Source organism: Primulina eburnea, chromosome 13, assembly GCF_022965805.1.
Source record: "Primulina eburnea isolate SZY01 chromosome 13, ASM2296580v1, whole genome shotgun sequence".
In the NCBI taxonomy this organism is placed as follows: domain Eukaryota; kingdom Viridiplantae; phylum Streptophyta; class Magnoliopsida; order Lamiales; family Gesneriaceae; genus Primulina; species Primulina eburnea.
In genome coordinates, this window is record NC_133113.1 from 30478962 (window position 1) to 30502794 (window position 23833).

Sequence of the window (23833 nt, forward strand, 5' to 3'; positions counted from 1 at the left end):
GGGTTCGCTATTTTGCTAGCGAAAAGGGATGGAGAATCGTTCAATAGATAGTCAAGACCGCCACAGCCTTGACGCCAACCTCTATCGTGTCACATGTGAACGCGATAATTATGTACGATAATGTAAAAGATGTTTAAATTTTCTAGTAGTATAAAATTCTGCATTTTCCAAAGATATCGATGCCTTTCTCCCAGGGAAAATAGCTGTCATGTTTATTCATGTTGATACAAGGAATTGAGTTGGTTTATTGTGACATGTGCATAAACTAATATATACTACAAGCACATTATATTGCATATCCTTGCATTAAATTTGATATATATACACATAAATTGAATTGTAGATGACATGTTTTTTATTTCTCTCTAAACTACAATTTTGAATAACTGATTTATTTTATCTTAAAATTTCTTAAAAATGTACATGCTATTTGGATCTTTAAAATTGCGAAAAAATAATAAAAATGAATAAATAATCATTACAATAAATTAAAATTTTGAAGTTTGATAACTGTGAAATATTACAAAAATCATCCTGATCATTCCAACCATCAATCAATTCTTCGAAACTGTCATCAGCCGGTTTAGTCGACCCTGGGGTTAAGGGCACTGTCCTTACCCTTTCAATTGCCGACACGTGTCATCATTTATTATCTTTTTTTATTTTTATTTCTAGGCTATTTTCCCAAACCATGGTTTAGCTTTTAGATCTTGCCCTTCGTTCAAAATTTTGGGGCTCCCACCAATTTTCTTAAAACTTTTCACGGTAGCAATCTTCACCCACCACCCACCGGGGAAGGTAACCGTTGCGGCCATCACACCGGCGACACGAACCCTTGAGTCCTCGGAGAAGTCTACTTGTTCAAATGCAACTGCAGAAGCTGCCCAAAACTTTCAGAAGGTATATTATGTAATATATTGCTTGAAAACCTACTGTATGGAGTCTCATTCATAATGCCGATGATGTGTTCATTCAAAGGATGTGTGTTCCTCATCTAATTTTCTTTTCTTTCTTTCCCCATTTGATGGTATACAGGAAAATACTATTTTGAAGCGAGCATTGTCAATCCAACATCTCCGTCACCACAACAGCGAGCATCTCCGTCGTCGCAACCGCTATCCTTCTCCTCCGTCCTCGCGACCACACCGGCGAAGCCCTTTCCTCCTCATCGCACAAATTTTAATAGGTTCGTGTCTACCTCGCTAACACACTACTGTAAAATCGATTCTTGAATATTGGAAAAAAGTGGGTGCTTTCTGTTTGTGTGAAAAATCGATTCTTGATTTGGGAATTTGTCTTATGCTTTAATCAAGTGAATGATTTAATCAAGTGAAGCTTTCATATATATGATTCAAGGACTTGTGTTATGATTTAATCATTCCCGATTATTTTTATATTGAATCTGTGTTGGTTGCTGTAGGTTTTCTACTTGACAATGGAAGATGACAACCCAATTGAAGAGTTGGGGGGAGAATATATTGAAGGAATAGAACTGGATCACATTTCACAACAGCAATGTGGAGTTCCTGAGTTTCCAACGGCAGAAAACGTTGAGGTACCAACTGAAATCTCTGTTGTCGATATTTTGGAGAACAAACTAGCAGTGGGTTCAATTGTGAATAGTGTTGAAGAGGCATATTTGTTGTATTGTCAATACGCGCATGCCAAGGGATTTAGTGTGAGAAAGGGTGATCAACGTTGTTTTCCCAAAACTAATGAACTTCAATCGAAGGAATTTAATTGCTCATGTGAAGGTATGAAAGATGAAAAATGTTCTAGTAAAATGATTTCAGTTTATCAAAAGTTTGACTCAAACCTACATTGATGAAAGCACAACAAAACCATGAAGAAGCACAGTAAGAATTTAGTTAATTCTACACAACAAAATCCAAGAGGTTGGCAGGCTTCTAGATTGGCTTTCTTCGGTAGTCATTGGATAAAGGGATGTAAATGAGCCGAGCCGAGCCGAGCAGTAGCTGGCTCGGGCTCGGCTCGTTTCATTATTTTCTCGTCTCGGGCTCAGCTCGAGCTCGTTACGAGCCTCGGGTTTGAAGCTCGGGCTCGGCTCGTTTGGAATTTATGAAGCTCGGGCTCGGCTCGAGCTCGGCTCGTTAATGGCTCGTTTATCTTGTTTAATGAGCCTGGCTCGGGTTCGCTAATAGCGACGGGTTTTGATTAAAAGCGTCGCTAATAGCGACGGGTATTGACACAAACGTCGCCGATCTGGATCGGCGACGTTTTTCTTAAACCGTCGTCAACAGCGATGGTTATGCATAACCGTCGCCAATCTGATCGGCGACGTTTTTCTACAACTGTCGCAAATAGCACTAGTTACAGACATCGTCGCAAAAAGCGACGGTTATTTTAGACCGTCGCTATTATAGCGACGGTACGGGTTTTATAAAACCCGTCGCTAATGTCGCGACGGTTTGAACAAAAAACCGCCGCTAAATGTTTTTTTTTTAAAATGTTATAATTATTTAAATCTGAAATAAAAATATATTGTGCTGTATAATCGAAAAAAAATTAACAAAATTTGAGAAATGTAATCATATTATTAATATGCAAATAATAATACAAGTGTTTCATACAAAATGAATCAGCCATGTAGCGCTACATCTCCTCCTGTGATGTTGATTTAAAATGAATCAAATTGAATTTTTTTAATGTAACGTTGATGAGGATAACGAAATTTAATAAACTTACGTGGAACAGGCGAATCGCGTGTCAACGAAAGATCCATCTGCATGTCGATGTGTGTGAACGTATAGCTCCCATGACGTTGGATCTCTGCCATGTCGTGCTCGCTAAAATAAATTCAATAATTGTAAAACATTAACATTTATAATTAATGAAATATATATTTTTTCCAAAGTACAATTCAATAAATGTCACGAACATCGTCGCTCGAATATTGTACATCTTCTATTTCACTTTCAGTTCAAATCAATTTCGTTGTCGTACATAACATTAACATCGACTAGATTTTGAGACGATAAAAGAAATTGAGTTGAGATGTCATGAGGTCCACTTTCGTTGTTTTGAAATGCATCGTTCGCATCAATTTGATTATGTTCAGTATTTGGCTCAACATCAGTGACATAAGCTCGCCTACGTAGAGTACTCACATGCATCCAATCTGATTCTGCTCTCTTCGTTGTTGGATAAGTCAAATACACAACTTGCGAGGCTTGCGTAGGAAACACAAATGGTTTGAGTATCCAAGACTTTTTTTTCGATTGACATCCACAATTTTGTACTTTTTATTAGAAAACACAAATGGTTTGTAATTTCGTCTAAATATGGTTTGTTCTGACATTTTTTTCGATTGTAAGGACAACAGATATATCCATTTAATAAACACTCAAGATGACTAAGTGCAAATGTTACAAACGACTCTAAACGCGACAATTTATAGACAGTTTGCTAAAACCCTAAACCCTAAAGCCTAAACCCCAAAACCGTTGCTATTAGCGACGGTTTGAATAAACGGTTTTATCAAACCGTCGCTGATATTAATCGGCGACGGTTTATTCATAACAGTCGCTATTATAGCGACGATTTATGTAAACCGTCGCTATAATAGCGACGGGTTTTAAGAAACCGTTGCTTAATTTATTATGCGACGGTTTTAATTAAAACCGTCACTATATAGCGACGGTTTAGTAAAAACCGTCGCTGATATCCCCTTTTTTTATACCAGCAACTCCCGTGAACCACTTAAACGAGCCGAGCTCGAGCTCGAGCTCGAGCTCACGAGCCAGCATAACGAGCCGAGCTCAATTTTGAGCTCACGAACCTATTATCGAACATGTTCACGAGCTAACGAGCCGAACATCATTAATCTCAAGCTCGGCTCAACAAAATTGTCGAGCCCAAAATAAGGCTCGGGCTCGGCTCGATAAGCTTAACGAACGAGCCCGAACGAGCTTTTTAACGAGCCGAGATCCGAAAAACTCGCGAACAGTTCGGTTCATTTACATCCCTAATTATTTGGATTGTTTTACCAGAAAATACAATATATAAATGGCTAACAAAACTTCGGAAAACCACTCTTCGAATCAAACAACAATGAAAACCAAATCAAACCATGTAATAGAATTCAAAGGTTTTTTTCCAGTGCACTTGAGATCTTGAATCACGACTAGCTTATAAAGATAGAAACAACATTGTATTCCACATGACAAGACAATGCATTCCTTAAGACTATACATCTCTCAATTCGTCATGAATATGTATGAAACTCACATGAAATCCGTGAGCTACGGTCAACTTAAATATTTTAGTACCACAATTCTTCATCTGCTGACAAATCAAGAATCCTCGTTACATAAAAACACAATAATAGTATTGATCATAACTTGTTACCAACAAAGACTCGTGTACAAGGAACTCAAGAATTTAATAGCAATTGCTAACCAATTTCAAAATTAATGAATTTGAGAGATCACAACTTATAGTCTACAGAGGAAATACTTTCTTCTGCCGAAAATACAACAAGAAGGCCGAGTACAGCATCACACAAAATACCGATTCTTACCAGCTTTATGTTGATCAAATCCTCAGTGTCATCAATATACTCTTTAAGCTGCATTGTCAAGAAAAAAGAGTGTGAAACATCCTAGTTCAATAACAGCAGCCATACAATTTTTTTGACCATGTTGCTTTGGTTTGGCCAAAACTCTAATTATACGCAATACAACAATAGTGCCGCACATACCATTATCACGTATATAATGCTATGAATTGTGATGAATGACATAGTCTAGGTATATATAGGACCAATCTTCTATCCACATATCAGATGTGAAATTCATTGTTTTATTGTGTTTTTCATTTAGGCCCAATAGAGGTAAATCTTCCCCTGGCAATGATGACAAAAAAAAAATTAACTGGAATCTATTAACAACATCTCAATCGCTAAACACAAGATCTCAAATATGCAATAATCTAATAGTGACGAAGGCCCTTCTCGCTAATCAATTGCTCAACCCCACCAATATTCAGAAACAACATACACAATAATCTCCAGTGAACTGGAATACGTTGCAGTACAAATCCCCAAATCATGAATCGATTTTTCACACAAAAACAGAAAGAACACACTTTTTTCCCCAAATCAAGAATTAATTTTACGGTAGTGTGTTTGTGCGATTATACGATAGTTTGTTGGCGAGGTAAACAAGAACCTGTTAAACTTTGTGCGACGACGAGGCAAGGGCGTTCGCCAGTGTGGTGGCGAGGACGGAGGAGAAGGACCGTGAATAGTTTTAACAAAATGGTGGGAGCCCCAAAATTTTGAGTGGAAGTCCAGATCTAATAGCCTAAACCGTGTTGGAAATAAACAATAAATAAGGAGGGCAAATAGCCTAAACCATGGTTTGGGAAAATAGCCGAGAAATAAAAATAAAAAAAGATAATAAATGATGACACGTGTCGGCAATTGAAAGGGTAAGGGGTCGACTAAACCCAGCAGCCTGCGTTCCATTACAGATTGCGTACCTCAACTTTGGTTGCATCAATCACAACGACGAAACCACTTCAAATCATACCGTACATACATTTCACTGTTATCATTTCATTGTTCCACACATGTTTCATGCACTTGTTTTTTTTTACATAACGAGTTTGTAAATTTCTACTTCCTGATAATTACTTATCTTCCTCTTAACCCCAACTTCAGAAAACGTGCATGAAAATCCAAAGAAACAAACTTAAATCAAATGGCTGCACAGAGCAAATCAATGATTCAGGTTGTTGCAATCACAGCTACGATTAGTCTTTCTTGTAGCCGGGATCTTAGTCTACCTTGTACATAGATTTGTAATCGCCAAGAGCCTTGGGAAACGCAAATCTGATGCAGGTTTCTGTGCCGGGTATTTTTCAGGCTGCTGTTCCAAGGGAGCGTATAACTCTGCGGCGAAGAAACCAGTGCCACCAACCACATATCCTCTAAATGAAATCTCTGATTTGTCTGCATTGAAGCCAGTTTCTCAACACCAACATCCTCCATTCCCCATATCTAAAACATGGCGATCTACTCCATCACCACCAGCTACTCCTTTGACTCAGATGTCAATTTAATCCGAGCAAATTCTACCACATCGACCATCACTGCCGCCTACACCTTCGCCTCCGCCAGCACCCCCTAGAAGAAAATTCAACCCAGAATCACCTCCGATTCCACCAAAATCAAAACATGCATTACCAGCCAAGACACAGGGTCTAATTTCACCATATAACCCACTCATTCCCTCGAGAGGAATAGAAATCAACAGTATGAGTACGGAAGATCCTGCCATGGATAAAGGGAAAGCAGATGAAGAAATTCAAACCATTGATAAAGGGAAAGCAGATGAAGAATTTAAAACAAAACTGAAGCCATTGCACTGGGACAAGGTTACTGCTAATACAGATCATTCAATGGTATGGAATGAGATCAATGACGGATCTTTTAGGTAAGAGCATCAAGATTCACACCTTTATGTTTTGTTTTCTCATTCTTGTTTGTCACAGATCGAAGTTTGTTGAATTTCCATTCTTTCTGTGCCATTCTATCAGGTTTGATGATGCACTGATGGAATCCCTGTTCAGTTACAAAACAGCCAGTAAAAAATCAACCAACAGAAGTAGCAAATCAACATGTCAGGGCAATTCTAACTTAGGTCAGTCTGCTCAAATGTTCATCCTCGACCCACGAAATTCCCAAAATACAGCAATCGTCCTCAAGTCTCTAGCAGTTTCTCAGAAAGAAATTCTCGAAGCTTTATTGGAGGGCCGATGACTTGATGTTGATACCCTTGAAAAACTTAACAAGATTAGCCCAACTCACGAAGAGATAACCAAAATACTTGAATTCAGTGACAACCGAACTAAGCTAGCTGATGCGGAGTTTTTCCTCTACCAAATCTTGTCAGTTGTTCCATCAGCATTCATTCGCTTTAGCGCAATGCTTTTCAGATTTACCTATGACCAAGAAATATTGCATCTCAAGGAATGTCTGCATACACTTGAGTTGGGAAGTCAGGAACTAAGAACTGGTGGAATTTTCTTTGAACTCCTTGAAGCTATTCTCAAGGTTGGCAATAGAATGAATGCTGGAACAGCAAGAGGAGATGCTCAAGGTTTCAGCCTTAACTCCCTTTGTAGACTCTCCGATTTGAAAAGTACAAATGGTAAAACCACTCTACTTCACTTTGTTGTTGAACAAGTCATCCTATCAGAAGGTAAATGCCATGTGATCAATAGAGACAATAAACCTGGTGGCATTAGCACAACAGAACACAGACAAGATAAAGATAAAAATTCAAATATCAAGAATTCAGAGGAAAATGATACAGAGTGTATAATGCTAGGATTACAAGCATTCGGGTGTTTAGGTTTTGAGTTTAGTAACGTGAAGAAAGCAGCCACCATAGACTATGACAGCTTCATGAACACATTTTCAACTCTGAAATACAAGGTTGATGAGATTAAGCAGATTTTGACATGCGGCGAGGTTGAACAAGATGAATATTTAAGGGAAATGAAAAAGTTTTTAGAGGAAAGTGAAGAGGAACTTAATTTGGTGAGAAAGGAAGAAAGAAGAGTAATTGAGCTTGTGAAGAAAACAACAGTGTATTATCAAGAAGGAGGTTTAAAGAATAAAGCCATGAGTCCACTTCAATTATTTGTTATTGTCAAGGATTTCTTAAATATGGTTGATCAAGTTTGTGCAGAAATTGCAAAGAACTTACCGAAGAAAAAGGTGGCAGGTCCTGGTTCACCACTTCCACTACCTCCAAAGCCAAGGTCTCCAGTTAAATTTCACAACATGCAATCATATTTCTTGGAACAAAAGCTCAGTAAAATTTCAAGTGACTCAAGACGATTCTTTTTTAGCCTGATGTGGAACTTACATCAGAGATTTTCAGCAGATTATATTGTAAGCAGATATTGAAGAATACTATGCCGGTTGATACTGAATACCGACCATGAATAAATCAACTGAATCAATTCATCATAGTAATTCTTGAGGCATTCCAAAAGACTTATTAAAATCAAGAATAATAGTAATAGGAATAAACTAGTAGCGTTCTAACTCAGAAAAATGCAATATATCCAAGCTGGAAGGCAAGATGAGCAATATAGCTGATGAGGACAAGTGTATTTTAAGATGTTTTCAGCCAAAGATACCAGATTGATTCTTAATCAGTGGGATAAAACTACCGTAGCTCCAATATTACACATGAAATCATGTAACTTTCACCAGATATAGTGATTTTTTGCAGTTCCAATTAAAACAATCGGCCACAGTTGAGCACCATACACAAGGATCAAGCATTCATATGTCGACTAATTGCTCCAAGGCATCATATAAGCAAATTACATTAATATCACCAAGTGTTTTATATGAAAATCCCACTCAACTCAATCTTTGCCACTAGTTAAACTAAAAAAATATGATAAATACGCTGTTAAATTTCGGAAGTTGATGAAGTGATTCAAGGAGATAAAGCTTTCAAATGGTTCAGAACAATGTTATCATCAAGAAGAGCGTAAGTTGTTGCAATGATAAACAAATTATCATATTGCAAGAAAATTTATGTAATAAATTTTTATAACACCTTATCTATTCACATGATAACATTTTTTCATCAGCACCAAAACCAATAGAGAACTACAATTGTGCATGTGCTTCAGAAATTTTTCTATACGAATATCAAAGGCTCTAAAAATCAATCTGAACAGTAAAACACATGCAAGACATGCTGGAAAAGGAGACACCCATAAGTTCAAGGAAAAGAGACTCTTCCTAAGATCTTGTTATCATGCTACAAGATCGAGCCAACTGATAAGTCAAACTTCCTCCATCAAATGTTGCCTCTCCTTTAACATGGTTATGGTCATAGTGCTTCCTGCAACCGGGACAACGCCCATCTTCCTCCAGAATCTTCTTGTGACAAAACAGGCAAAGCCGGAAACCACACTGACATGGGAGGAAATTCGAGTCTGTGCAGTCTAAATCCTCGCAGCATATTGGGCATGATGTTGGAACCTGCTGAACATTCTTACAATCCCAAACAGATCTTCCGCAGCCAAACTGTCGCTCCGATTTCAAGGGGAAACTATACTGCTTTGACAAATGCGGGAGACATCGAGGGCGAGAAACATCGTCTGCCCTCCAAGCCCGACAATTCATTTGAGGTGTATGTCCTGTGTCTCTCCTCTCTAGGTTTGCATTTAAAACATCAATCTCTTGGCTTGCTATTTCCGAATTAGAGATGGATTGTGCAGTATTTCCATGCTTATTCAAAGGTGGAGGAACCAATGCTGAGTTAGGGCTATGCTCTTGCATCTTATTAGTGGCGGCCAATGCATCAGCCACAGCTTCCCAATCGTCCAAGCAGCCATCATCACCACTGTCCTCGTCTTCTTCCTCACTCATAATTCCCCAGAAGCATCCGTTGCTACTAATGCTACTGCTTCGACTGCTGCTGATGCTGCTACTTTCAGTAAAATTGATCCCAGGATGATTACTTCCCAACATACCACTGTTGTAACTGGTGGGGCTGTTTGACGATGAGAATTTAGAGTCACTAAACTGATTCATGCTCGATCCATCTCCATAATTCTCATTGATATCCCTCATCTTTATCTCCAGGTTCTCTTTCAACTGGCCCCTTTCCTTCTCCAAATGCACTGGAGGCCCTTGACGTGTACCCAACCCACCGTTCACTTCATTCTTACATGCATCCTTGTTTTTTACTGAAATAATTAAAACCCAACGACCAAATATTACAGGATAAATTTTAAACAACAGGTTATTAAACTTCGGAGCACACAGAAAAAAAGATGAAAATTATTAAGAACCTAAAGTAAATAACGTTAGAGCTCAAAAAGAATATGCATTACAGTGGAAACGTTGAATACAAACGGAAAAAATAATATCAACATAACTTCATAAACACAGATGAATAATTATAAAATACTATATATATCTCAAACCTTGAGAAAGCCACTGCTCCCGACGAGCATCAAGCTTGTACTGCTTCAACTTCGCTGATCGATTTGCCTATATAACAAAGGCAAAAGTCAATAATTTTTTCGGGGAAAAAAAAGCACCCTACACGACAAATAATTTGACCAGATTTTTTTGAAAATCGAAGCAAACTGTGCAGAAAAAATAAAATTTCTCCAGAAAAAATTGAATAAAAAACAAACAATCGAATAATCGCACAGAAAACCATAACCTTGACAAATCACAGAGATGTTTTTTCAAGAAAAAACCGTTTTATTAGAAAGACAAGAAAATATATAAAAAAATAAAAACGCTACCAACCAAACCCATTCAAGGAAATCTCTAATTCGATATTCCAATTCAAGAACTAAGAAGCATACCCTTTTTTTCTTAGCGAAACATCCGGGGTTTGAGGAGGCCAGCGGAATAGAAGCGTTGCGGATCGAATCAGAATTCATGTCTGAGTTAACTCGTCGACCGGAAAACCCTAAATTGATCGGAGATTTGGGTGGAAACAGAAAACGGCAGATATAGAGAGAGAATGTGGATAACAGGCACCTCTTTGGCTTCTATTCGTCTATTGTCGATTTGGGAAACAAAAACAGCACGTGAGCTCCAAATGATGGAGTCCTGTCGTATATATAGAATATTTTGACTATTTTGCCCTTCATTTTCACCTTAATTTCGTTTGGCCCAGCCAACTCTTACCTCTAGGCGAACGACGTATAGTCTAAAAACTCAAAAGCCAAGAGTTGGAGGGTAACCTCTAAAAATAAATGGGTTGGTTTTATTTATCAATAATAATTTCAAATGAAAAGTTGAATAACAAGTGTATACACTATCTATGGCACGGTGTCACGTATCTATATCTTTGAGATGTATCAATCTGATTCTTACATATAATGAAAAATAATATGTTTTGACATAAAAATTAATATTTTTTATGAATCAGATAGAATCGAATATTCATATCATAAAATTGATCATGTGACATGGTCTCATAAAAGTTTTCGTGATCCAGATAAACTAAGTATGAGAATGTTGGCTGAATACTGAGTTATAAAATAAATGAAATTACAATACTACGATTTTTTTTTTTTGTTAAATTGATGAACTAATAAAAAAAAAGGTATCATCATCATAATACCCGTGTTATTATAATCTTCATAATCACTAAATGATAAGATAGTATGTTATAAACATTACAATTATTAATATTTGACTCATAAAGTGGAACCATATATTAATTTTGCAAATTTTTGTAATGCTTTACATTATCGACATTATTGTGTCCTAAAACTAAAGAAAATTATGTGGCGTGCATTAAAAAAATAAAAGCGATTTAATTTTTGGATTCAGAAGCAAAAAGTCATTTTTTATTTGTTTGTAAGAAAAAGCTATAGCAAAGTCAAAAATGTAGAATCTAAATTTATCTATTGTTGTAGAATATGAAATAAAACACAATCCTATGATGCGACAAAATATATATGTTATAAAATTATAGTAAATAAATATCACACACACTCGATGGAATAAGCCTCCGGGAGGAATGATGATATGTAACGTTGATGCGGCAATTTTTTTCTTATCTCTCGCATGCAGGTTATGGATGTATTCTGAAGCGTTGGGAATTCGAGAAGCCTTTAGCTGGCTAATATCATTGCAAGTCGAGCATGTGATATCTGAAATCGATGTCAAAGTGGTGGTTTTAGTTCTCCATGATCATAATTTTGACTCTACTAACTTTGGATCATCAAAGTGGTTGTTTTAGTTCTCCGTGATCATAATTTTGACTCTACTAGCTTTGGATCGATAATTGAAACTGTAAAAGTCTAGCTCAGAGTTTTTCAAACTGTAGTTTTGTTTTGGAAAATAGATCAACGAATCAGACGGTTCATGTTTTAGCTAGAGCGGCTACTTCTATGTGTGGTCACTTAGAAAGGGTCTGTCTACCTTTCCTCTGCTGTAGTTTTCGGATGTAGTGAACATGGATGTGACACAATTGTGTTTCTTGTCTACTTGTTGTTATCTAACATAATTTTATATAGGTGATTTCTCTAGGGTATTATTCTTTTAAGTAAAACCAACACCAAGCATGGGAGAAAACTTTTGAACTATAATATCTGGCCGCATCTACATATAACACAAGGAACTCCCACAACTCAGTTTAACTGAAAGCAAATACACTGCTCTGAATGATTTCGATCACATGTCCTCGTAAATCAGTAAGTTTACCGGTAATAATCTACCACAAGACGATGAACAAAATTACAGTTTTGGCCATGGTCTCCATGGTCTCCATAATGCAGCAGGACAGACAGTTAGAATAGACATGCATTTCACTTCAAGCATTCTTGGTTCGTTTCAAAAAACCATCAACCTCGATCCCACCACTTCGTCTCTGATAAAGCTATAAGCTGCAAATATGGGAAAAAAAAAGATAAATAGATTCCTAAATCAAGAAAATCGAAAATGAAAGAAATCCCGGAAAGTATAGCAGGATGTTGATGCAGAAGATGAATTACACACTCTGATAGAACAGAAGTTGCGGACAGACTGTTTGCTAAAGCATATATCATTACAAGAAGCATTCATTCTGAACAATTCAACAAGAATCTGGCAGGAAATATAGATGCTGAATTTGAGACTTGGTATTATTACTAACCTGAAAGTTTAGATTCTACCGGGATATTTGTATTTTTATTGCATTAAGGATGAGCATATCGTTATTAGTGGGCATCCAAGTCAATGTTTCAGCTAGCATGGTTTTATAATAAATTCAATACATTAGAAGTGGATTCGCAAGTGTTCATTTGTGATCATGAACAAATTATCTTAATACCTGGGCATCCAACATATTTGAGTTGTACAAGTAAAAAATGGTTTGACTAAGGCACCAAATGTGTATATGCACTGAAGTCCAGTTTGTCAGATTCTATGATAAATAAATATCACAAGTTGAGAAGAGATTAACGAAATTTAAGGATTATTTATATAAGATGTGGAAATATCTAGGATTCACGATGAAGAAACAAAGAGCACGATCCACAGCATGCTAAATTTCATATGATGATTTCAAGAAAAAGCTTTACAAGTTAGCTCTACAGCCAAGCATCCAGATAGTAAAGAAAATTACATATCAAGAAAAATCAGACCATGACAAAAACCGTCTTTGGTCAAACAAAATGTGGATTATATCTACATCAACAAAAGTGAGAGTAAAAAGTATCTTTTGCGCATATGTTAAAAACAATTTTTTACGAATTCAATTTGTGAAATCTAAATCTAATTATCATATTTATAGCGTAAAGTTAAAACGAAATCGGAATTGCAAGGGAAAGCGACAGGTCAAATAATGATACACACACAGCGGGAAATGGAATGAAAATGGAAGGAATGATGCAGCCAGGAGACAGGAGCAGCACATTTAATTCCTAAGGTAGACTTGATTGCTGCCTCATTTAAAGAAAACAGCAAAGAAAATGCTGCATCAAAAGTAAATACACGAGATTTTACTTGCGTATTTGCAGCATGATAAGCTATTCTACCACTAAGAAACTTAAGCAAGTTTCTAAGTACCTTTGCAGTGTTATAAATGGTGTCACGACTCTTTCGAAGTTTGGGGCCAAGATGCCACCATACATACGTAGACAAGAAGAAACGGGATCCTTATCAAACCACTTCAAAAAGTTCGCCATATCAAGTGTAGCTTTACTCACAATAAAAGATTGAAAAGATTTTGAATTTTATACTTGAAAAGTGTCCAAATACCATAATTACTTGCTACCAAAGCCATTCCAGAAGTGTTATTTAGCTGCATCTTGATAGAGCATAGAGTTCTAAATACCTATGAAAAAAGGGTATTCACCTAGCATAAAACTGAGAAATCCAGGAAATTGTATGGAACTGATTCAAACATATAAATATGTACATGAATAGTATCCAGATATTGATTTTCAACAATTTTGGCATACGCATGTAGATCCATCAAGGCCAAGCACAAACAAACATAAAAAGCCAAGTATTTTTTCATCAACATACCTGACGAGCAACTTGTGCCATTTGCCTGTTATCCTTTGACTCCAGCACCAAGCTTGACATACTATCTCTTAGCGACTCCAACACCAAACCAGACTCTGGCAGCTCTAGATCCTGATGGCCATTTTGCTCATTGCTGATTCTCTCTTCAGTTTGAACAGATACATTCTTGCCAGATCCATTGAAATCTTTTCTCTTTCGCTTCCTTTCAAACGTAATTTTAATAACTCTTTCCCTCTTAGGTTGGCTAAGAAGCCCTGTTGTAGTGTCAGACACACTGTTTGATGCAAAATAAACCTTTTCGACTTCCATCTTACGATCCAGAGACTGTAAACTCTCTTCAACTCTAGTTTCCTTGCATGGCAACATTCCCTCAATCAGTTCATTATCCTTGTCTGTTTTTGCCTCATCCTTCTCAGAAGATTCTGAACACCCTAGAGAAGTTTGTTGTTCATCTTTATCTGGTGGCAGCCGCGAAACTAGCCTTAAATGTTCCTCATCAGAATGATTAATTTTGACGGGACGAGGATCGTTTCTTGCAGCAAGTTCATGTAAATGTTCAAGTTTGACTAAAATATCAGATTTCTTCCCACTCAAGGGAGTTATAATTTTTCTTTTTCTATAGGTTCTCTTCCTTTTCTGAAGGGAAGGACTGAACCTCATACATTTAACGCCTCCCAATAGTTTGTTTTCGAGTTCATTCTGAGTTTTACCCTTCACTTTATCGATTTCCCCTAAGAGACACATATTCCTATCCAAAGAACTCCTCTCACATGCATGGATTCTTTGTGAGCATCCCTTTCGGTATAGTCCCGACTCGGCACCTCTCAATATCATAGAAGGCAAGTCCGTATTCCCAATATATAAATTACACAAGCAAGTTGTTCCATTATGGCACTTGGAACATGCCTTTGTCTTGCACAGATAAGGTATTGTCGCATCCAAAGCTATAGCAGATTCATCAAGTGATTTTGGAGGAAGGGATATACTGGATTGATATGAATAGATAGAATTCTCAACGGGTATTCGTCGTGAAAAAGAGGCATCGATTTCATTCATGAAACGTTTATTATCGTCTTTTACCTTTTCCAGCTCATCACGCAATACACTCAACTCTTCTCTGAGATCTCTTACAATATCCTCAGCTTCATCAAGTTGAGCTTCAAGTTCCTCAATCTTCTTCTGCTGATTCACTGATGCTGCTTCCGCTTTATTGACCTGTACAGTTGACCAAATAAATCAGTTAAACAAGTGAGACAAGATGCAGGGATTGTAGAGGTAGGTGTATGCTTGGAACACAGAGAGTGGTCACATTTGTTTTTCTCAGGCGACACATTCAAAACTCAGTTTTTGTCCAGTAACTATTCGCTGGTTGTCAATTTTTGTCCTTTTCTCCGGAAATTGCAAATTTTAAAGATAAATGTTTCCCAAAGATCAAATTAGTTTATAATTTACACTTGAAAAGCACACGTGTCTTTAGAATACAACAAAAAAATTACCCCTCAAAGAACTCAACCCACAAATCAAGTTTCAATTAAAATACAACTGATTTTCACCATGAACAATAGGGTAATACCCTCTATATTTAAGATTCAGGAGCTTGATTTTGGCAGCAATTAATTGTTATCATCAACAACCTGGGTACCCATGACAAAATCACTGTCAGCTTAAGCTTCCAGCATTGGCCACAAAAACTTCACCTTTTGAACATCTAGAGGCTAAGATAACTCCTCTTCCAAAAATTATGGAACGTCATCTGAAGCCAATAAGTGAAATTCATAACAGTAGGCTGGCTAGGATCAATCTTGCCATGGTTAATTGAATACAATGAACTGGCACTAACCTGACAATCTTTGTCAAACACACAAACCAATCCCATCCACTTAAATTTTATCATTATTGGATGTAAAAATATTGCTGACAGAGACTTCTGCATGCAGTGGCAGCGCATTTATATTTCCATACCTCCTCTACTTCTAACAATGGTATCTTAAACTTATAGCACTGTGGGAGTATATTGAATGGTTTAATGCATGCTTCCCTTGTTTCATTTTTGTGAATTTATGAATCAAAGCCAAACTGATATCAAGAACCATCATACAGAAATTATAGCAGCACAAGTGAAGTTATTTGGGCCTTATTCAGCAACTATTCAATGGAAGAAATGACTAAACTAAAAAAATTTCATGCGCTACATGACTGATAATTAAAATGACAGACTAACAGGAAAGGGGACCATATCAAATCTGTTTCTATTACATGCGATGGAAGAATTAACTCTGTCAAACTAATGCTTATGGCATTATACAACCATAAAATAGATAAATTCCAACTTTAACACATATGCGTTAAATCTTTGTTGTATCAACCAACATAGGGTTCCAAACCAGGTAGGTTTAGATACCAACAAAGAAAATAAGATATTTTGGACAATGTGATCCTGTTTTCAAAAAACCAAGTGAATCCATCAATCCATTTCCATCTAAGGCACTAAAAGTAGTTGCTGCACAAGAGTCAAGAAAGAAGCATTAACATCCTTACAACTTGCTACTTGCTCCAAGCAAAATCCATTTGTCTTTATTGAACTATTTCAAAGATCGAACAAAAATCTGACAAAGCAAATTGATACAGCGATACCCATTCATTAATTTGTTCCACCAACATTATATTCGAAAAAAAGGAAAAAGACTAAACTTTAAAAAATTTAAACAGAACACAATCATCATTGTTTTATGCAAGTACCTATTCAAGAGACCCATAAAAACATGGTACATACAGAACATTCAAACTTCAAATCCTATCATTCACCTTAGAATCCATCATTTGCTTGAGACGCGTCAACAACCGTAAGCCCTCCTCCTTTGCCACCTTCAACTCATGTTGATACCTCACTGCCTTCCCCTCGGACGCTGTAACCCTCCCCGCCGCCTCCTTAGATATGTTCAAAATTATATCTGCGTAGGCCTTCTTCAACGCCTTCAATTTCTGCAATCAAATAGAGAAAAAGAGTTAAACCCCCCACTGAAATAATCAAGAAAACACCAAGAATCCGAGTAGAATATTTTCAAAGCTTAAAAAAAATTAAATTTGACACTCATTCAAACAATTAGGAAAATATTACTGAATTTACTGGAAAAAGCACACAATCAAACGCACGTAGATCGGAAACCAACAAACGCCTACTCTAAAACACACAACAAAACTAAAAAGACGATTTTTTTAAAAAAACAAAAAAAGTACAAATACTTCGAATGAACAAAGAGTAAGACCGTAGAATCACAAAACAGAAGAAGATCGAAACGAAATAGATAAAACACTCAAATGCAGGAATATCGATAGTGTAAATAAGCAAACAAACGGTCCAGAAAACAAGCAGTCGAATAATAAAGACGGTAGCGCCGCCGTCTCCATGGATGTCCCTTCTGCCGAATACCGTCAAATGGGGTGGCGAAATTTACCTCGTCGGCGTCCATTCATTAAGTTCCTCGAAGAACCGATGACTGTTAATTTGAGGTTTTCGGACGAACGAGTTTTTCGTTTTTGTTTTTTGTTTCCTCGACGAAGCTGTCTGTTGTGAACTGAACTCAAACTTCTGTTGACGTGAAACTACGTAAATGCCCCTGTGACCTGGTAAGTGATTCATGCGACGTCATCATGCAGTTAGTTACGTTGGCCTAAAATATATTTTCTCGGTACTTTTGAATTAAACGTGGGAGAATGTTTCTATCATTCTATGTTAGATTTTGAAATTTAGCAGTTTATTTAGTGAATGAAATAATAATAATTATAAATAAACAATAATTTATTTGAATTATATAACGAAAAAGAAAATGTATTCTTTAAGGTTTTGTATTCAAATTATCCTATAATATATCTAAAATTTAAATTGAACCATGGGACAACATATACTTTTAATTTTGTGTAATGCTAAAGTATATTTTTATTATTATTATTGTTATTATATATATGAATAGAATGATTGAACTTTCACCAGCTATAGTCGAATAATTTTTCTCAAAGCAATTTCTTATGTCGATCAATTCAAGGATTGCCTTCATTTATTCTGCTCGTGGATATCTTAGCTATTGGATTAACTAATCGCTCTTGTCAACACTAGAAGGTAGAGTGCAAGGCAACAAACTTTTAACATGCACAGTACGAGAGGAAAAATTGATGAATAAATTATATGTATTCACTCCATGATCCCTTGGTTTTTCCCACTACAACTCGTAATGATATCGAAGCGAAAATTGTCTAATTTTAGATGCCTGTTGTGAGGTCAGAGAAGCAATGGCATCAAGTCCGCCCTAAACGGCGTCTCAATTCCAAAGAAAGATGGTGATAACTCAACAACATAGTTATTTTACCAGGTCCTCCAATGCCAATTATTGGTAACACGAATAGCTATATTCTAGACAAGATAGATTAGCGCTTTTATTAATCTAGAATGATGTAGCAACTTGAAACACTCTAAAATCATATAGTTATTTACGAAAAAACAATATAGTAGAACATCATAAAATCTTTTTATTTACAATAAATATATAATATTTTAGAAAGTAAGATGAATAATATAAATAGACTCATTGGTCTCATTTGTAAAATAGACTCAAAGTTATAATAACAATACATTTTCCTTTCGAACTTTTCTTCAATTCTTTTGTACTCTTATTTAGTTAAGACTTCTTAATCATTATTTTGGAGAAAATTGCACAAGAGTCCCACCTAAAAAATCAACATGTGACATAATTATAAAAGTTGTTATTATGTGATGTATGGCCATGGGCCCAATCAACGGTGTGGAAGAATGAATTGATAGAGGAGAAATGAAAATTTTAAGAGTTAAAAGAACAAATTTATGATTTTTGGTAAAACAACAAATGATCAATTTTATAATTTATATTAAAGTCAATACCAACTGTACGATTCTCATAGTCACAATGTAGAAAATTATCGAGAGGAATGATTATTTGAATGTAACAAATGTCTATGCTAAATAAACGATCAATACCTTATGTTTGTAGTATTGTACGATTTAAAAGATTTCAGTTATATCATTAATTATTTTTTGTAAACCAACAAACGATGAATCATATATAATTGAGTCCATAGATTTTTTTTTTTGGCACACGATTTTCATGAACTTTTTAGTCAATTAATTATATGTATCTTCGACATGAAGGAAACGCTTAACCTGGTTAAAAAGCATCTTTTGCCAAAAAGTTGAAAATAAAAGAAAAGATGACCAGACTATTGTTTCAAAAATAAAAAAAGAGAGATGGAAATTGTTCTTTAAATGTAATACAATCTCCTACAATTAATTTGAATAGTTTATTGTTTTCTTTCTTATAATTTGTTGAATTTATTCCTTTTTAATAGATTTTTAAGTTCCCAAAATATTAATTATGGATTTCATATATTCAAAAAGTATAGAGCATATTCGATTTAATTTGTGGTTTTATAATTAACTTTTATTGAGAATATATTAAAGAATAAAATATGTTCATGTTCGAATCTTTGAAAAATATAATACCGAACCCACGTATTTTTATACGTGAAATGTGTTGACACGATCCATATTTAGAGTTAAAAATAATATTTTTGTATAAGTAAAAACTGGTGTCAGACGGTCTCGCGGATCGTATTTTATGAGATAAATCTCTTATTTGGGTTATCCATGAAAAAATATTATTTTTTATTGTGAATATCGATAGATTGACTCGTCGCACATAAACAAAATTTGTGAGACCGTCTCACAAGAGATCTACTCAAAGTATAACTCTTTTCATGGATTGTGTCGTATTCCATATTCGTCTCACATAATTAAATTGATAAATGATAATGTTTCACGAGATATTTTATAATGTATGTTATTCAAACTTTTGAAATATATTGTATTGTCTTAGAAAAAAAAAGAACCTTTTTCGAGTAATGACTGATTTTGTAAAATTAATTATTGAGAGACCTGAAAATTAATTTTTGAAAAGAAAATTAAATATTGATTATTTCGTTTATAAAACGAAAAATATATATTAAAAATTTTTGGAGACAAATTACCAAGGTAGAGGTATTTTTGTTTATTATGATTTTAAAAAATAAAATTCTATAAATAAAATAAAATTAAACAAGATTTCCTTTTTTTAAAAAAACTAAATATTTTTTTTCCATAAATTTTAGTTAATTATGCGCATCCTAGACTCGTGTTGTATGGAAATAGGTAGAAATATCCTAATCTTAAGTATTTAATTTTGAGAATGGAAAAGGATATCTGAAATCTTTTTTATTTCCTTCACCTTTTTGCCAAATAAGATTGAAAAGAACTGATAATACTAATATATATATATATATAGGATTATATATAATTTAAAGCGTCAGCTTTCACAGCCGCCATACTCTCCGTGTGTATAAAGCAAACTCGAACACTGCTTGTTGAAATTTGTAGGAAACAAGTTTTCCGAGAATAATCAACCAATGTCTCGCTTCAGCGAGCCACCGTCAGCAGCCACCGAGCTCGCCGAAGGCGGCGGCGAGATCATGTTGTTTGGTGTCAGAGTAAAAGTTGATCCCATGAGAAGGAGCGCCAGCATGAATAATATTTCAGAACTCCTACCCGTTGCTGTGAATAACAATGATGAAGATTTCCCGAAGACTGAGGAAGGTACCGCTTCCGGTTACGCCTCCGCCGATGACGCCACACCCCTGCCTAGTAACAGGGGGCGTGAGCGAAAGCGAGGTCGGATCTCTAACCAATTGTTTGTCTTGAACTTTTCGATTCTCATTGGGATTTTTGGTGAAAGTCCCAATTGAAATCTTCGATTCTGGTCTTTGATTTATGGGTTTGGTGATGATTTTGACCCAAATTTGATTGAGACGAGAATGTTTTTAGGTGTTCCGTGGACAGAAGAAGAGCACAAGCTGTTCCTTTATGGATTGCAGAAGGTCGGGAAAGGAAATTGGAGAGGGATCTCCCGAGATTACGTAAAAACTCGCACGCCTACCCAAGTCGCTAGCCATGCCCAGAAATACTTCTTCCGCCGGAGCAACCTCAATCGCCGACGCCGTTCAAGCGTCTTCGATATTACAACTGACTCGGTAATCTTTTTCTTCATTCTTATAATTAATGGGATGATATGTTAGATATGTTAGTTTTTGGTTGATTCTGCGCTTTGAGAAGATAATTTCTGATAACAAAATCTGTTTTGACATAAATTTTATGTTAAAATAATATGATTTTTTCATCAAATATAATATTCATCTTCCATCCATTTACTTCAAATTTATTATTTTATTTAATATATTTTTAATTATAACTAATATTTACATTATATAATCAATACTATGTACAATAGTTGACCATTTAGAAAAATTCTATCTGTTAAATAATATCTCATATTTAGGGGTGATCACATTGCGATTTTTCAGTTTTTTTGAAAAAAATTCAAACCGAATTGCTTTATGCGGTAGGTTACTATTTGTAAAAAATAATCACGATTTTATATATAGAATTAGTCATACGGTTTTGAACGGTTTCAGTCGGTTGCGGCCGGTTTACGGTTTTTTAAAATGAGAAATATTATAACATATATTATAATTTTTTGAAAAAAATAATAATAGAATGTATTCAAATATAAAATATAGTTCAAATCATACAAAGATAAAATTGGATATAATAATAATAATAATCAAGATTCAAAACTAAGTTAATAATTTAAAAACACAACACAATCACCACAAAAATGACATTTACACAAAATAGTTAAGAATAAGATAAGTTTTCTGTGTAGTAGTAATAATTTCGAAAATATTTGAGATTTAATGACGACTAATTCTTTAATTGAATATGTTGTTTACAAATTATTATCTTAAGCTAAATATTATGGCAAACGATTTAGGCGGTGCGGTTTGGTGCGATTTTTGGTATAAAAAAAAAAACTGAACCGCGTATGCGGTGTAGTTTATTATTACTATTTTTAATTTTGGTTTTTATAAAATATTAAGAAAAACAGTGCAGTGCAATTCGGTTCGGACGGTTAATAAAAAATTTGATCACCCCTACCATCATATCATATTTTTTTTTGTCCAGTTCTATAATGAGCAGTATGATTATTTTCTCTACTCTAATAAATATTTAAAAAAATCAATAATTATTATTCTTAATATATTTTCTCATATTTTGTCAGCTGGATGCAATCTCAATCGAACAAGCAGGGAACCAGCAGGACAACACAAGCCAGCCAGTTCCGAGGCCAACGACCCTGCCTCTACCCATAGCTTCCACCATGACCGGATTCCCAGTTGTCCCTTTCCCCGCAAATGTTGGCCTCCCCGTCTTATATCCAATCCAAGAAACTTCAGCACTTGGTCACACAGACCGAAGGAATAATCCATCTGCAATGCTAGTTCGTCCGGTTTACATTCTTCCTATGCCTAATTCCTCAACAATGGTGGATCTTCAGCAAGTTCACATACAACCGCCACCATTGCCTGACGTGCTTTCATTGGCATCAAGTCAAGATCCGAGTACTCGGCAGATTTCAGCATAGTTTCAAGAATGAAGTAAATAGCACTATGAATTGGAAAAAAGGGTCCCTTTATATCAAACATAATTTAAATTAAGAAAACAGATAAAATTTTGATCAATAGGAAATTTTTCTTTTTGTTTTTTTTACCGACCGAAGTCGAGCTTCGTGTTGCTGTTTTTTAAGATTAATAATTTATTATACTAATTCTCGGTTTCTTGGAGTGTCTGGTTTGTCTCTTCTCATTCGGTTGAGAATAAAATCTAGGAATAATGTCGCATGTTTTCATGCAACAATTTTCGGGAGGTTTGTTCTATGTGAATATGTAGAGGGATACGGTCAATTGTTTGGATTCGATTTTTTTGTTATCCAAGCAAATAATTTACAATAAAAATTTTTGTTGTTCAGAAATGTTGGTCAAAAGATTATCTTGAAAAAAATTATAAGTTAATTAATTTTACATCAGAAAACAATATATAAAATCGAAATTTCTATGTTTAATAAAAGATAGGGTCTTCCGATTCTTTGGTAGTAGTTATAACTATATATATGACACTTGGAAAAAAATGATTTGTTGAGCAATTTATTTTTTTAGTGTTAGAATGGTTATAAAGAAAAATAAGCTTCTTCTTTTTTCTTTTTTTTTTAGATTTTGTGATGGGAAATAAAAGAGAGTGGTATTTTCTAATTATGAAATTTTAAGCATTTTCTAAAGTATATGATCCAATCAAACATGTATTTTTTCTTACTTAAAGGATTGAGTAAGTATTTTGTGAGATGATCTCACGAATCTTTATCTGTGAGACGGATCAACCTTATCGATATTCACAATAAAAAGTAATACTTTTAGCATAAAAAATAATAATTTTTCATGGATGACCCAAATAAGATACATGTTCCACAAAATATAACCTATGAGACTGTCTCACAAGTTTTTGCTTAAAGATTTTTGCTAGGCAATAAGGGATATTGTTTTATAGTAAAATTTATCCATTAAAAATTATCAGATATAAATTTGAATTTTTCAGAAAATCATCTTTAATGTTGACCTGTCCCGATAACACCAAGAAACGTATTTAAAATAAATTAGTCACAGACTCACAATCTATTCGATATTATATTAAAACTAAATATATTTTTTATTTTGCTATGAGGAAATATTATTGCTAATGTGAATTTGTAATAAAATCATAAATTTATTTATTAAAACCATTTTAACAATTCAAAAAATCGCACTTTTGGATATGAAATACTATAAGAACGAAATAATTTTTGG

At 35.0% G+C, this 23833-nt stretch overlaps 3 protein-coding genes and 1 pseudogene across 6 annotated transcripts; 2 read left to right on the top strand and 2 right to left on the bottom strand.

Moving 5' to 3' along the window:
- Window positions 1-5449: 5449 nt before the first annotated feature.
- LOC140810860 (formin-like protein 8) lies at window positions 5450-8953 on the top strand (annotated as a pseudogene).
- LOC140810858 (uncharacterized) lies at window positions 8552-10605 on the bottom strand. The gene is made up of 3 exons (XM_073168758.1): window positions 10381-10605; window positions 9988-10054; window positions 8552-9747 (listed from the first exon to the last, which is right to left on the bottom strand). The coding sequence occupies exons 1-3, from the start codon at window positions 10456-10458 to the stop codon at window positions 8795-8797; spliced, it is 1098 nt and encodes a 365-aa protein (XP_073024859.1). The 5' UTR covers window positions 10459-10605; the 3' UTR covers window positions 8552-8794.
- A 1491-nt stretch (window positions 10606-12096) lies between these two features.
- On the bottom strand, window positions 12097-17640 carry LOC140809911 (uncharacterized). 2 transcript variants are annotated; one of them, XM_073167692.1, is made up of 5 exons: window positions 17497-17640; window positions 16847-17023; window positions 14042-15256; window positions 12337-12417; window positions 12097-12293 (listed from the first exon to the last, which is right to left on the bottom strand). In XM_073167692.1, the coding sequence occupies exons 1-4, from the start codon at window positions 17509-17511 to the stop codon at window positions 12376-12378; spliced, it is 1449 nt and encodes a 482-aa protein (XP_073023793.1). In that variant the 5' UTR covers window positions 17512-17640; the 3' UTR covers window positions 12097-12293; window positions 12337-12375. The 2 variants fall into 2 exon arrangements, with proteins under 2 accessions (XP_073023793.1, XP_073023792.1); XM_073167691.1 differs by having other exon boundaries at window positions 12097-12417.
- Window positions 17641-20436: 2796 nt separating this feature from the next.
- On the top strand, window positions 20437-22773 carry LOC140809675 (transcription factor MYB1R1-like). 3 transcript variants are annotated; one of them, XM_073167373.1, is made up of 3 exons: window positions 20437-20771; window positions 20940-21130; window positions 22219-22773. In XM_073167373.1, exons 1-3 carry the CDS (start codon window positions 20510-20512, stop codon window positions 22579-22581), a joined length of 816 nt encoding a protein of 271 aa, XP_073023474.1. In that variant the 5' UTR covers window positions 20437-20509; the 3' UTR covers window positions 22582-22773. The 3 variants fall into 3 exon arrangements, with proteins under 3 accessions (XP_073023474.1, XP_073023475.1, XP_073023473.1); XM_073167374.1 differs by having other exon boundaries at window positions 20437-20696; window positions 20925-21130; XM_073167372.1 differs by having other exon boundaries at window positions 20443-20771; window positions 20925-21130.
- The last annotated feature ends 1060 nt before the right edge of the window (window positions 22774-23833 follow it).